Source organism: Zychaea mexicana, assembly GCF_025766255.1.
Source record: "Zychaea mexicana strain RSA 1403 chromosome Unknown BDB00scaffold_75, whole genome shotgun sequence".
In the NCBI taxonomy this organism is placed as follows: Eukaryota; Fungi; Mucoromycota; class Mucoromycetes; order Mucorales; family Lichtheimiaceae; genus Zychaea; species Zychaea mexicana.
The window spans coordinates 95,142-110,828 of NW_026516738.1; the positions used below are offsets into that span (position 1 = coordinate 95,142).

The 15,687-nt window shown below is 42.8% G+C and overlaps 4 protein-coding genes across 4 annotated transcripts; 2 read left to right on the forward strand and 2 right to left on the reverse strand.

Annotated features, from left to right (window-relative positions):
* Positions 1-678: 678 nt before the first annotated feature.
* On the reverse strand, positions 679-1,183 carry BDB00DRAFT_931432 (uncharacterized protein; the record flags this gene model as incomplete). Its single annotated transcript, XM_053129038.1, has 2 exons — positions 679-747; positions 852-1,183. A coding segment is annotated over one exon (330 nt), but the record flags the coding sequence as incomplete, so codon positions are not given.
* A 6,570-nt stretch (positions 1,184-7,753) lies between these two features.
* BDB00DRAFT_839199 (uncharacterized protein) lies at positions 7,754-10,361 on the forward strand. Its single transcript, XM_053124680.1, has 3 exons — positions 7,754-7,909; positions 8,078-9,024; positions 9,169-10,361. The coding sequence occupies exons 1-3, from the start codon at positions 7,869-7,871 to the stop codon at positions 10,332-10,334; spliced, it is 2,154 nt and encodes a 717-aa protein (XP_052976407.1). The 5' UTR covers positions 7,754-7,868; the 3' UTR covers positions 10,335-10,361.
* Positions 10,362-11,223: 862 nt separating this feature from the next.
* BDB00DRAFT_769324 (Endonuclease/exonuclease/phosphatase) lies at positions 11,224-13,340 on the forward strand (the record flags this gene model as incomplete). The annotated part of the gene is made up of 5 exons (XM_053119807.1): positions 11,224-11,926; positions 12,004-12,084; positions 12,188-12,345; positions 12,444-12,601; positions 12,683-13,340. The coding sequence occupies 5 exons, from the start codon at positions 11,224-11,226 to the stop codon at positions 13,338-13,340; spliced, it is 1,758 nt and encodes a 585-aa protein (XP_052976408.1).
* Positions 13,341-14,120: 780 nt separating this feature from the next.
* BDB00DRAFT_769335 (DNA/pantothenate metabolism flavoprotein) lies at positions 14,121-15,571 on the reverse strand (the record flags this gene model as incomplete). Its single annotated transcript, XM_053119808.1, has 5 exons — positions 14,121-14,369; positions 14,462-14,581; positions 14,658-14,872; positions 14,989-15,217; positions 15,377-15,571. The coding sequence occupies 5 exons, from the start codon at positions 15,569-15,571 to the stop codon at positions 14,121-14,123; spliced, it is 1,008 nt and encodes a 335-aa protein (XP_052976409.1).
* Between the last annotated feature and the right edge of the window lie 116 nt (positions 15,572-15,687).

The window sequence follows — 15,687 nt, forward strand, 5'->3', positions numbered from 1 at the left end:
CAGTGCAATTACCATCAGTACGTATAAGAGTTGTGAGACGCGTTAAATCATCCATGCGTTCTGAATATCTCCGTAGTCCTATGCAATCCTTTATCCTAGATTTGGGCGATGACAATTTGTCATCAATTTTTTCCGAGGCACAGCTTGATGCTATTGAGGCTTTTGAGGATCCATTGCTCCCGTCCTTATCTCCAGAAATCACTAGTATTCTCGACGATGTTGCAAAGCTGGTAAGAATAAAGGAAATAATAGCAGCAATTGTGGCGGTGGGTGCTCAGTAAGAAAAAGCTATTACCCGGGAACTCTATTAATTATTTTGTGGTTTGACATTTTATTCTCTTACTATGTTAGGCCACGCCGCTCCAAGCCTATGAATATGGCAGATCGTTGAAACATAATCTGGTTGAGGAGCCACTAAAAACTTGGTTATCCTCAGTGTAATATCCAATAAACCAAAAGAGACAGAATAAGTCAACGAGACCCGAAAGGAATTGAAACTGGTTTATTATGATAACAAAAGTTCTCACTATTTATAAGAAATGGCTTATCCTTGGCAACTACCACAGCGTGTGCCTTGAACGAATGAATTGATGTTATAAATCAATTTTATAGGATTAAGTAATGTATGATGCATGAGTAAAAGGTACATCCGGGTAAATGCCTCAGATAGTAGCTAATGTGAATTACGTGATCCCAATAATGACAACTTCTTCCTGAGCATAGCTGATCGGTGTTTCACCAAGATCTCTATGAATAAAGAAATGTCCACACAAGTGAGGTTATGAGGGAAATAACAGCAATCGTTAATGACCGATTAAAGAATATGTGTTATTGATCATGTTGGATACAACATTCAGTATGTTCCGTATCTGCCTTCCGTTCCGGCCCCCCTTTCTTTTCTTCCGCCATCTTTGGTATTCCTCTGTGGTGTGCGTTGCGCCTTTGCGTTTCGTTTGCTTGCGTTCTGGGTGCGCTCTCGTTGCGCACGGCGGCTATTCCCAATATCATAACCAAACGGAAAAACATCTGCAGGCTCTGCTGATGGTGCGGTCACGGTGCTCGTGGGAGTCAGTCGATGAGGTGCAGTCCGGATATCTGGGTGGATGGTTTCCTCGATGGCTGGACTAACATGGCGATGACACTTCTGGTAACAGCCTGTGAGGATACCAGGGCCATCGTGGCACTGCAGTGTTTAAGTGGGAGTGGGGGAGGGTTTACCTAAAATAGTTTTGGGCTGACTGAGATATCATGAATCCAAGTACAGTAAGGATAACCGTAGGACCAACGGAAACGAGCCAGTGCTTTGTGTGATAGTGCAAATGTAGATTTTTATTATGGAAGACTTAGTGACCTTGTGTACAGTATCCGCTCGTTAAACCGATCACCACTGTTTTTCGAGAAAGTGATCGGTTTAAAGAATTATCGGTTTGAAGATTGAGGTTCCACTATATGACATACATACTGCTTACCAAGCTGGTATTTTCGGGAAGTGATTGGTTTAACGAAATATTGGTTTAAACGTGATTGGTTTAACGAGTGGGTACTGTAATTGGTCGCTTCCATGCGGTACAATGAGGAGGGGAGTATTTACAAATGAAGATACCACAACTGAAAAAAAACAACCCCCGTAAAATGGGAAATAAGTTATGGTGGAGATTTATGTTGAAAGTGAAGGAGACTAGGTAAGAGAGTAAAACAAATTACAGAAGAAAGAGGGGACAAATAATGAGAACGATGAGACAAACACTTTGAGGTATGCTGTAAGGACGAGTATATTACGTATGTATGTGTGTGTGTGTGTGTGTCTAGAAAAGGGCAACTCTGCAGCAGGCTATGGATCCGATACATCATAGTCAACACTTGGATGGCTGAGGCGGTCTATTTCGCTTTGTGTGATATGTGCCACATTGTACGGATAATCCTGGAACGTATTGCCAGCAAGAGACCATATGCCTCTTATAGTACAGCTGATGAGCATCGTAGAATATGGTGCGCGGTGTGGTTGTAGACCTTGCCCAAATGCAGTACAATGGTACGTGGAGAAGTGTTCCGGCTGTTGAGAGTGGAGCTGAGTCGAGTTGAAGTTAGTCTATGTCTCAATAAAACATAGCGATGATTTTATCTGAGGATTCACATATTTGCAGTGGACCGACTGCTGTTTCTATTACCTTTCAATTCAGGCTCAAAACAAATCTTACTGGCATTAGCAAACATATATTAACCATGAAGATTGTACAAAAGAAAGAACGTGGCCGACTTTAGATACCTCTGCAAAATACAGCATGTCTTCTTGAGAGCCCAGAGGGTAGCCTTGGCTAGCAGAAGTGTTGTTCGGACCGTGAGCTTGGTAAAGAGGAACACGGTCCTTATCAACGATGCTGCCGCCTGCACAAACGAGACCGCCGTCTCCACAACCGAGACCGCCGCGCTTAAGACCAATGCTAGATCATCAGCAGTGAGCTCAAAAGCGTCCTGGTTGTGGTTGTTGTCCTTGGTGGTGGCGATGGAGGAGGAGGAGGAGGAGGAGGAGGCACAGGAGGCGGAGGGGGAGGAAAGAAAACTGGCGAACCAGCGGAACGCAGATTGCAGTGCCGAGGCAGCTGCAGGCAAAATTGTTTTTAAAAGATGCATATTTGTTGTGTGTGTGAGTGTGTAAAACGAAATATAATAGTAATTGAAGGGTTAAGAGATACCCAGAATCGAACGAAGCTTGGTATTTATAATGCTAGAACAAACCTTGGTATTCAATCCATCCATCCGTAGCAGCTGATCAATCACCTTTTGCTCACTCAACTTATCATTCTTAACTCCATCATTACTACTTCTACTTCACCCGAGGTTTTTTCTGACACTTAACCTTGTTCTTGTCAAGTTTCTCCCTTGTCATTACTCCTGTGTAATTTCTTGTGACAGAGCATCGGGTAGATATATCAACAATGGAGAATCAGCTTTCAGAAATAGCAGGAACCCAATAGAGAAAAGTAGAGAGATAAATTGGCAGGTCGGAGGCCATGTGTCGCTTCACTGAGGGTTTCTTTTCCTCTTTTATGTATTGGAGCCCGTTCCCATACAACCAAGTTTAGAAAAGATAATATGTCAGCTTTTAGCATCATAATGACATGTTGTTCTCGAAAAAAGAGTAGCAACGAGAGGAGTTCCTTCTCAATATATGCCGTTGAAAGCTTGACGCATAGTTCCTTGTCTTCTGATGTGCTGAGTTAACGGCCGTCCAACTTTTGCACTGGCTGTCTTCCTGTTTCTTTCACGATACTTTCGTCTATGTGTACCCTTTCCCTATTTCCTGACATCCTTTCCCAACTCTTTCCAAGCAGCAACGACACTGCCACGGCAAAAGAAGAAGCATAAAGTTATAGATCCATAGATGTAATAACAAATGATAGACACTAATGATAAAATTAAAGTTCCATGCTTTTCTAGACATGAGCTTTTACACACAAGCCATTCCTCTTGTCCAGGGCTACTAGTACTACACATACAGTAATACTTTGATAACAACTCCATGCGCGTTCTATTTTGATAGATTAACAAATCGTTGCGACATTATGATGGAATAACGTGTATTTCACGTTACCCTTACATTATTTCAGATGCCCGGCGCGCTGCATTATTGATGTTTTCATTACTATAGACATTTATGACAACCACAATCAACAGTGACAACGAGATATCATAATCAGAAACAGCATTTTTACGGGACAAATTGCAGCCATGAAACTAACTTCAAAAATTTAGAAGTTTGAATGAGTCCCTCAGTAACGCTTTCTGTGTGCAGTGTAGATGAGCACGCTTATTCATGAAGTTGTCATTATGATTATTTATCTGGATAACGCCGTCTGGCTTGGACCGTGTATGTTCGTTTCCCAGATCCTCCTGCTAGTTTTATAGTAATCAAGTTAACAACAGATGCTACATCTTACGCAGCACTTAATATTCGTTCCAAGTTTCGCAATCGGTCTTGTTTTTCCCTGCTTACACGAGGTCCGGTGCCCGGTATTGCTGTTGCTATTCTGCGATGCCAGAAACTCAATTTTCACAGCAGGCTTGTACGTTAGCTTTAGCTTCTGTACCGGACGATATTATGTCAACTTCGTGTATTTATACTTGGAGCATTGTGACAAACACGCTTGATTTGATGCTTTATCCCGTTCTCGAGGTAATGCTGCTTACAAATTATAGGACGGGTCATCCTGTCATTTCTATTAATTGCACCAGCTTATCTGGATGGTGTTTCCTGAAACGCCCTTCAACCAGAGCAGCGTTGTTCCCTCAATCCCTGCCACCGAAAGCTCTTCCGGAGCTATCCTCGCCCTCATATACAGTATTGGATCTCCACCGGCTGTATCCAATGTCACCGCTATGTTAGTCCAGCACCAGTCGCTCACCTTTGCCTCGAAATCCCTGAATGAGGTGTCTGGGCTGGGGTGTCTGGCGTGCGGTGTGGTGATACACCGCGATAGGGAAGCAACTTTCCAGGCTAGCCGCCTAAAAAAATCTTGGGAGTTGCGAGAATCTAGCCTTTGGCTTGATCATGTCGTTTCGTGCGGTCCTTTTGGATAAGCTCTGACGAGCAGTCGTGGTGGTTATGCTGTCACTGATGGTGTCATATCTCCAGGCTAGCCGCGGAAAAAAAAGCTCGTTTACGTGGTCCCAAGTTGAGGATTGTTAGAATCCTGTCTTTGGCATGATCAGTCTTTTTCTATAGGGCTCCCTTTTTCATCCAATGTATCTCTCTATGGCAAATTCTTATGGATTGGCACCGTCATTCGCAATAGCAACTACAACCAAGTGCTCTCTGAAGAAGCTGGCCTACGGACAAGGACAACCTGATACACAAAGAGCAAGTGTATCATCTACTGCTTTGGGATACGTCGATATAAAACTATTAAAGCTTGTGTGTACATCTATCTTCAAACAAACCCACAATACAGACCCTCGTCATCGTCGGCAGCCAGCTATTTATGATTCAGCATACACGCAAAGACGGATCTATCGTAAATGGTGACTAATAGACTCGGCTAGGAGAAGCAGACGTTATATTTTGTCAAAGAAAAAAGAAGACAAAGCTCAGCACATGCATTCAAGGTAATTGCATACTCATGGAGAGAGCTTTAAAAGATGAGTACTGTATGTCAGTTTTGAAAGCAGAATTTACGAAGCACCGCTAGAGCACACGTACTGTACTCATTAAATCGCGAATCATTGACAATGAGAAAAATGGCGGCTGATACACAAACACGTACGTTGAAGGGTCATCACAGACGACACCAGAGAGAGGGAGACATGCCTAACTCTTTACTTACTTTATTCAAAAATATCACCTTATATACCAATAGCATTAGAAGTCTAAAGGAATAGTATATGGTGCATAAAAGGTTCTCTCTAAATAAACAAGGCAGTTAAATGTATGTGGGCCACTACTATTTCCACCTGTGTGATGTTATCATTTACTAGAAGAGATTGCTGCCACCATACTTTACATACTAGGAATAACACAGGCGTGCTCCAAGGAGTTGCAAATACAGCCTGAAATTTCGGAATCAAGGATTGTGTGTAAGATGCATTGGTGCGCATAAGCAAAAAGAAATGTTGTGTTTCTGACCTACTAATACTCAATTTCTTATCAGAGTTGGCCTACAGATACTGAAACTCTAAATGGTCAAATCTCATTCACTTGGTATGCGATGATGACAAAGAAATCGTTTATATACACAGAACACGCCAAACTATGGGTATTATCATTAAGATGATAACCATAACACAACGGTTCACAAAGAGGTTGGGCTTGCGCTAGTCATTGGCGCCGGTTTCCAAAAGGAAATGCCTGAAATATACCACTCAAACATTATTTACCCGATAAAATCTGTTGCCGAAAATAGAGAAATGAGTGAAAGAATATAAATGGCGTACACATTTCACTAGTCGGCAAATTATCAGATTCCTCCCCTCTGTTTTTCTCAACAACACGGCCTTATTAAATACGTATTCTTTGTTTTTCTGGCAGAAACAACGTCGGTCATATAAAATGTCAGGATTTTGGAGTAAAAGTTATCAATTGTTTGACAAGCAAAAGCGACGAGCATTGAGAAAATCAATGGAAGTGAGGATTTTTCTTTGGAGAAAGAGGCAACCTCCAAAACGGCTACGATTTTCTGCTTTCATTTATAGCTTTTATGAAGCTCAATGTCAATTTATCCGTTAAAATAACTCCTGCTATCATAATAAGCTTCAACATATGTGAGAGCATAATAATGCTGCTAGCCATACGGCCGTAATTCCAAAAAACAGCCAATGATAACATGAGACAATGTGCTTTCAGGTCTTCTACTAACAGTAACTTTATGTAGTAAATGCTGATGGAAATGTGTGTTCGCTTCAAACAGTCGATCGTGTCACAACTCAAAGAACTTTTATTATGATGACTACCCCATCTTCCTTTATGTATGTGTGCAAACACTGAGTGTTAAGGTATGTATATACATAATTACGTGTCGTGAACAGAGTAGGTATCTATCGTAAAGATGTATGGTATTATCCTAAGTATTTTATGAATTTAAAGCGAGTATTGGTTGACTTCCAAATTTTTTGATCATTCACAGACGAACGCGTGTGCTATTTGCTTCCCTCTTGACAGCTAAGCTGGAATTCGTTGTACTCGGGTATGTAGTACAATGAAAGCTGCATATGCAATATCCTTTACGGGCAGTATAAAAATCTAGCATTGTTGAAGAGAATGTTTTACTATTAAACTAGCTTGGCAGCAGATATATATATTGAAAACACTTGACTGGTAGTGGACTGATTAGTGGTCGAGTACATAGCAGACGAGAGCATCATCCGTACGGTACATCGTGAGTGCGTTCTGCATAATTCATTGTCGTCAACAACGTGTTGTATTCTATAAATGGCGATGCATCAACCGGGCTACAGCACTTGCTAGCGGACCAACGTGGTAAAGCATCGGCGCGTTACTTTATTTTTTAGAATCTGCGCTACAATGTCATGTCATATGGATCAACATAAGAGGAAAGCGATCTAAAAGCAGGGGATTAGCATAAAGCATGATGGAAGTTGCGGGTGGCGTCGGTATTTGCAGTAATTTGCGGAAGGGGGATGTTGTAGGAGTATGGGGGGAATTGCCTTCATATCTTCAACAAGATGAATATATAGCTGCAGCAATAAAAACCACCGCGTTCAACGATTATGAACATAATCAGAGCTGGCCTAGTCTTGCTTTGTATAGAATAATGACTTTGCTTTACAGCAAAGAAACAACAACAACTATGCAAAACATGTAATACAGCAGCTAGTGTTGATGGTACACGACGCTGGGTTCAAAAACTGTATGTAAAACATGTCTGAAAGTGTACATGACATCCACACACATGCATCTCTTTGGCTGCGATTCTTTATTCTGTGATGCATTCCTCAAGAAGAAGTCGAACATGCCTGTATGCCTGTATGGTCGCCCTTCCCCAACTCATTGCCTTAATACTCCTTCCCTTTTACCTCTACCCCCACTCTACCTCTGTGTGCAAATTAGGGTACGACGACAGCTCCCCTTAAAAACTGCCTCTGCTATACATTGTACATGCATCTCGCAGCTGCTGCTCGTCGTGTGAGTGGATTCGAATGTATGAAAAGTGCTGGTACGCTGCCAGGAGCATAATGAAATCTTGCTTTAAACCGTTTTAGTTATCCTTTGAATTTGTCGCTTCTCTTGTTCCTGTTCAGGCACAACTACTTGCTTTTCTTTCTTTTTTGCTCTCTCTCTCTCACACTCCTTTTGTCTGTTTCTAAGCGTTTACACTACCGATTGCTGCTACTGCTACTACGTGTTGATAAAGACAATGGCAAGCGTCATTGTAACTTTTTCGTGTTTGGTTGCAAGGTAAGAAACAATAAAACATAGACAAATCCGGGTCGGGCGTTTATTTACAAGTAGAATTGTCGATCCTCCTCCATGGCGTAACGGTCTATCATGCTATTAGCATTGTCATTATATCATCTCAAAAGAAAGGATGAAGTTTATAAACACATGTTTGTATCGGTTATTTAGATTATCGAACAGCAACAACAACAATTCGCAGCAATACAAACACTTGAAAAATTTGGATCAACTTGTCACATATGGCCAGCGTTTATATTTGGAAGGCGAATACGAAGAAGCCTATCGTTTGTTTTTCAGACTTGAACAATGTCAGCCACACATAAAAACCACTTGCAGACGATACCAGGTCCAATGCTTGACTGAATTGGCCTATTATACACGAGCCTTGGCCACGTTGGAATCTTTCATCTCACCAAGAGCAGCATCGGGTTCAAAGGCAACACACAAGTCAGCATCGTCACACTCTCCTTGTTCCTTAGATTGGTATATTTTGGGAAGCGATATCTGTTTTGCTCAGGGCAACTATGCAGCCGCGATTGAATGGCTGCGTCGCGGTTGTCAACAAATGGCACCCAATGACGATACAGTGCAAGAAGCGATCACTTTACGAGAACGACTTGCTTTGGAAAAATTGGCCCGATCAACAAAAGGATCATTAACAACTACACAACACCAAAGACGAGGAGTTGGACATTGTAGTAATATCAGTGAAAATAGTCGGCGAAGGCGGCTACAGCAGGACAGTATGCAACCACAACGCCAACTACAAAGACAGAAAGAAAGGGAACAGTCGACAATACGGATCGATTTTGTAGAAATGCTCCCCTACGACGTCACGAGTGCGATTTTTCAAATAATGTCGTTTGAATGTATCGTCCAGTGCACTTGGGTATCACGGCGTTGGCATACGTATCTCATCGAAAGCGTACATCTATGGCAAGATCTCGAGTTCTCCTACAATGAAATGCCCGTTGAACCCGGATCCTTATGCCTTTATCTATCTCGCTTGAATGGCGCTCCACTGAAACGTATAAAGATACACCATGAATGTGTGGATGGGGATGGGCTTTTAGGAACGTTGTTGAATCATACATCCTTGCGATTACAGGAACTCGGTAAATACTTTCTCCTTTTTTTTGTCTATTAATCTTACAATATTCCTTGTGCAAGTGGATACAAAGAAATGTGACGGTCATATTAACACGCATCATCTTTTACTCTCTCTCTCTCCTTGAATAAATAAAAACAAACCTGGGTAGACTTATCCGAAGTAGTATGCACGCCATCCTTATTCTATGACTTGCTAGCGCATGTCGGACCATCACTTCGCGTGTTGCGGTGGCGGGGACTTATTCTTAAACTCGGCAAAATCATTGACTGTGTTGCAGAATCATGCGTACAGCTCAAGCATCTTGAAGTCCGTTCGTGCTTTGTCTCAGATACGCCTTTCGACAGCGAGACACGTTCTTCCTCCCTCCTGGACCATTCCAGCGGATATTTCCCAAGGTCTTTCTTTGACAAAATATCTGCACTCAAGCCATTGTCCATTGATACGTTGGATTTGGGCGGTATCCATGAACTGACCATGGTACAACTCGCTCGGATCTTGCACCGAAGTCCAAAGATCGTCAATCTCACTCTAGAGAACTGCATCCTGGATATCGTGTCCGTCGCCAATGTGTTATTCCATAGTTGTCCTTTACTTCAACGGCTCCGGTATTCGCGCCATCGATATGCACAGCAACACGAAGCAGAAGGAGGAGAAGATGATGTAGGAAACAGCAGTAATATGATGAGTTGGTCATTAGCGTCGTCAACATCAATAACTACTGCTGGAGGACGGGGAGCAAGGCACTTGCCCCTGACGGCAATGGCCAGAAAACACGTGGGGAAAGCCTCGTCAGTTGTCGGAAAGAGGTCTTGGCGCGAGATTACATTGGCCAAGGCGCAAACTACAACAGATGCCGTAATCCAGCGCTTCATAGGTCAATCTGATCTGACACGACTCGAGCGACTCGACTTGACAGGCAACACAAATCTTTCAGACAAGGCACTACAAGGCGTCTTTACGTTAACAAAAAATACCAATTTGATGCACTTGCGGACATTGTGTTTGGGCGGGTGCACGGGGTTCACAGAACAGCAAACATTGTTAAATATTCTCAAGGCGGGTCCGATGCTAACGCACATTGACGTTGCAGAGTCACCGGCAGTAACAGATATGGTGCTAGATCAGATTACGGATGGATCCAACGCGGCATTACACACCGTGTGTATTGCTGGGTGTCGATCCATCACAGACGCAGCTGTCAGGAGACTGGTAGACGTACGGAGAGACACGCTGGTCAAATTGGATGCGAACAGAGCTTCAATCTCTGTAGAGACGAGTGGTTACATAATGTGTAAATTAAAATTATCTATCTAGTAATACAGTATATCTTCTCTAAAACAGCCTAAATCAACATTGACGTGTGTCTGTTTCTTTGTTATAATCTCTATGGCAAGCAACAAATCAAAAACTCACCATCTATCACATCACGGCGAGCACAGCACAGCACAGCACAACTCCGCTGCTGGTTCGGTTCCATTCATTGAAAAAAATCAAGCGAACTGGAGAGAAAAACGTGTTGCTGGGATTCTTCTGCTTCTTTCCATAATCTGTTTATCTGCAGTGATTCTTCCTTTCTTCTTGTTTATATTGTAAAGAACACCACCATCGAAAGAGAATATATCAAAGCGCTCGATTTATAAGCACCGTCTCTCTTTTTCTTTATTTTCTTCTTTCTTTTCTTTCTTTATTTCTATAAAAGAAACACCAATCTTGGGCTCTCCTTTGCTGGACTTCCTATGGTCAACCGTCTCTTTAGCTCTTTAAACATCACCAAGTCAACAAGATCATGTCATACGAAAGGGAAAATGAAGCAGCTCTCGGCAGCTACTCTGCTTTGCACGGACACTCCTTGCAACAAGTGTACAATTCGTCATCGGGGACTCCTCTAAATCTTCAGCGACCGACGACACGCAATGGCTCGCCTGCACCTCCGCCCACCGCTTCTTCACCATCGGTTGGAGGAGCAGGAAACGGCTATCCTTCATTTGCAATGTACCCCAATAACTCTTTTGCTCGATTCCCTGTCTCCATGAATGTTGGTGCTGGTGGAGGACAGCAGCAACAACCGCAACAAAACCGACAACAGCAAAAGCTCTCACAAGCAACACCCACTTTAGCAGCAGCACAACAACACCAACACCAAACTACGAATAATAATACACCAAATCAAGCATCAACACTTGGAGGAGGATCCACGAACTCAATGGCTTCCGACTTGACCGCACAACTGGCAGGCAACTCAACACACCTTGCTCGTCAGCTTACGTATGCACAGATTTCCCGTCAGTCTGCATCGCCGCATCACCATGCTCGTACAGCAGCTGCCATGGCGCGCAATGCTCCTGTCGCCTCTACCGTCACTATCACCGATCCGAATAATCCCTCCAAATCGTTCAATGGACTAATGAAAGGAGGAATTGTCAAACACGATGAAGACAGTGGACGAGGAAACAAATTGCCGACTCACAACAACAACAATAACAGCAATGGTTTACAACAAGCAACACTCGTTCCGCAAACGTGGACGACGTTGGACCTGGGCGGCATGGGTCTCAAGAACCTTTCACCGGCACTTTGCAACTATACCTTCTTGACGACGCTTTATTTGAACTACAACAATCTGACACATCTGCCATCCTCCATTTCCAACCTCGTAAGCTTGAAAACGCTCGACGCTTCAGGCAACAAGCTCACATCGATACCTCCCGAAATGGGTCTTTTGATCAATTTGCGTGAACTGCTGTTGTTTGATAACAATATCACTGATCTGCCAAATGAAATGGGATCTTTGTATCAGCTCGAGACGCTTGGATTGGAGGGCAATCCTGTTCAGCCAGAAATCAAGAATATTTTGATGAAGGACGGATCGGCTGCTGTTATTCTCTCCTTGCGGGAAAATGCTCCAGGTAAAAAAGAATTAGAAAGAAATAGTGTTTCTTTGTTATATGATTTGCTCATACACGGTAATTGCATACGATATCAGTGGGAATGCCACCTCCTCAACGCGAATGGATTACGGTTGAGAGTAGCTCTTCTGAAGAAGATGGAGGTAAGTTTATAAGTTGTCATGCTGCATGACAATGAAAATTTCATAAGGGGTGAAGTAATGATAATAGGAGAGTAGGCATCATTTACTGACATATGTTGTTTACTTTGTTGCACAATAGATACATTCTCTGTTTTCTGTTTCAATATTCTGTGTCAAAAGTACGCTACTGCTCAAGCATACGGCTACACGCCATCATGGGCATTATCATGGGATTATCGTAAGGAGCTGATTCTATCTGAAATCCAAAGCCGGAATGCAGATATCATTTGTCTCCAGGTGAATACAACTTTCAAACTCTTAAATACGTGTTTCACTGTGGTTGCCATGGCGACAAAGAGATAAAGAGACAAAGTTGCTTAAAGTCGATATTATAGGAATTGGCATACAATCAATATGAAGAATATTTCAGGCATGAGTTTCGGGAACGTGCTGGCTACGACAGTGTGTTTTACCCTAAATCCCGTGCAAAGACAATGTCTGATAAGGAACGAGGAGAAGTCGATGGTTGCGCCACTTTCTTCAAGTCATCCAAGTAAGCCTCTATATTAACTTTGTCGTAGAGATCGTTCTTATATTCGAAAAACAGACAGCTAACATTTGATCGGGCTACTAGATTTGAACTTATTGAAGTGAGCTTACTGGAATACAACCAAAAGGCATTGCAACGCGCTGATTTCAAGAAATGCCCTGATATTTATAACCGAGTAATGACCAAGGACAACATTGCTGTACTGACCATGTTGGAGAACAAGGACACGTTAGCACGAGTACTTGTTGCAAACTCGCATATCCATTGGGATCCATCCTTTGCCGACGTGAAGCTTGTCCAGGTCGGCATGCTAATGGACGAAATAGACAAGTTCGCCACCAAGCATCTGAAACCGCCCACATCATCACCCACTGGCGTAGTATATCCTAATACCTCCAAGCTCCCTACTATCATTGCCGGCGATTTCAATTCGTCACCGGATTCGGGTGTCTATGAATTTTTGTCAAAGGGAGCCGTCAAGCAAAACCACGCAGATTTTGGCGAGTATCTCTATGGCGATTACACTACCGATGGCTTGTCGCACAAGTTGTCGCTAAAGAGCTCCTATGCCCAGATTGGCGAGTTGCCCTTCACAAACTACATCGCTGACTTCGAAGGTGTGCTCGATTACGTTTGGCATTCAACGAACACATTGGACGTCCTGTCGCTCCTTGGTCCAATAGATAAGGATTATCTCAGCAAAGTGGTTGGCTTTCCCAATGCACACTTTCCATCCGAGTAAGTCTTGCTTTAGATAGTGAGCGTGCCATCGGCAACAGCAGCAACAAAAAAGATGTGAGATGACTGACAGATAGCATTTGTGTCATTACCAGCCATATCCCTATTATGGCAGAGTTCAAGCTTCGAAGTCCACGGCCTGAAAAGAAGCTGGAAGAACCTAACTTTGGAAACGCAAGCCGCCGGCAGCCTGCTAAAGAAAACAAAAAGGATCATTCGAATAGATAGCAATAGTCAAAAAAAGATCTTTTCATATGTTGTTTTTTGGTTTTTAAGAAACGTACACCGTTCTTGTAAAAGAGAGCATGTTCGTTTTTGCGTATTTGTTATTTTTTTCTTTCGGTCATCATCACCTTACTATTTCCTCCTCCTACCATCCCAATCCCCCCGGCAAATTCCCTATCTCGCCCGTCATTCGTCCTCTTTTACTTTTTTATTCTGTCTGTTTTGCTTCTCGTTTAGTACATACTGTCTTCCACTCACACACACACTCTCTCTCTTTTCTCTTTTGTTTGGATGTTTTGGGTATACTTTTCTTCACGTGTAAATGACTTCTTTCTTCCTTTTCCTCCTTCTCAAATTACAAAATCTGATTTTTTCCATCTTTCTCATCTTGGTTTTACTGTGGGCTCTTGCATTGCTAACACGCACAGGTAGCGACGTACTCAAACACTGGTATTTGAAGGAAAAACATAGAAAAAAAAATCCGATTTACAGAAGGAATATATTATATTTATGTATTTCGGTCCACGGTGTGTCTGTATCGTCTTAAACGAACATCTCTCTATGCAGTAACACCCGTTTTGATCCAATGATCATGAATATGTACAAGGTCTGGTATGATTTTGCTCTCGATTTCGACGTTCTCTTTCAATTCTTCAGGTGACAATGACAACACACGCTCCTTGTCGTTCATGATCATTGTTACTGTCTGCTTGCGAGTTGCCAGCATGTTACCAATCACAACTTGATGGCCATATCGGTTCAATGCTTGTCGCGCCTTTGGTACTAATAAGTTGACGTCCGTTTCGAGCTACAAAGTGAAGGTGGGGTCATTGGATTAGCTTTTAACGCTCAGGAATCGTCATCCCTCTCATCAACACTTGGAGATCACGTTTCTTGTACCTTGAAGGAAACGATCATGCCTTTGGCTGCCCAGTTGCTAACTAACGGCTTCAAAAATTTGGGCACTTGATCCAATGTCAGCGTCAGTGCACCACCTCTTGATTGAATCTTGTGCTCTGCCTACTTGGCCAAATTATACAATAAATATCTTGACTTCCTTGGAACAACTTGAAAAAAAAAAGAGAGAAGACATTACCAGTTTCTGCTTTGGAATAAAGAAATCGCTCACAGCAGCAGCAAGATAGTACATTGCCTTTTGCTGTAAACGGGCCATGATCCGTGTGCCGCTCTGCAGCTTAAACAGATAATCAGATAAGGTGACAAAGTCCAACAGCAAGATTCGATTGGATTCTTTGGCCTTGTGATATTTCAGCAGGATTTTGTTCATTTCGCCCGCGTATTTAGGATCCACTAAGTTTGAGTAGCGATCACAGTATGAGCATCTTCATTACCAGAGTCATGTCATCATCCCAGGAAAAGAGGGCCACTTCCATCCCATATCATCTTCAACATTTGATATACTTTACCACATACGGATCCGTCTTCTTTGGGCAGTAAGTAGTCCAAAAAATTATGCGCCGGGTTATGCGTGTAGTGGCGATGAAATGGCTCCAAACTGAACTGTCGATGCATAAACACGACAGCATAGCCTGCATCTAGAAAGTATTCAGCCGAGACTGCACCACGATTACCATTGCTAAAGTTATCAATGAACCGAACAGTTTGATTCTCTAGAGGAACTGTTGTGCCTCCACTCTATAATGTTTTTAGGAGGTTTTGGTATTAGAAGGCGTTAGTATTGAGCTGACTATATTTGCAGTGACGGTTTCCAGCTTTTATCACCAGTACTACTATTCTTGCTACTCCCCCCCCCCGCCCCCCACTCCCCACTCGTTAGACAGGTAGGAAACTTACGGTGATTAGAACCATTCGAGTGCCAACCTTTTCGTGATGATCCACAAAAGCTGTCAGCTTTTCTTCAAACTCGCCCAAATTGGCTGGCGGTCTGTTCATGCTAAAGTAAACTTCCGGGTCAATCACGCCTTGACCATTGTCTAAAAGTTGCTCTTCAGAATTCGCTGTTGACGCAGAGGTTGCGGATGCAGGCATCGGATAAGTTTGTTGAACAATCGTGTCTCGTTCTTCCATTATTACTAAGTCGATATGTATCGTCGCGGAGTGTAGTACACCGCCAACGCCGGTTCTCACGACAAAAATGATTTAAA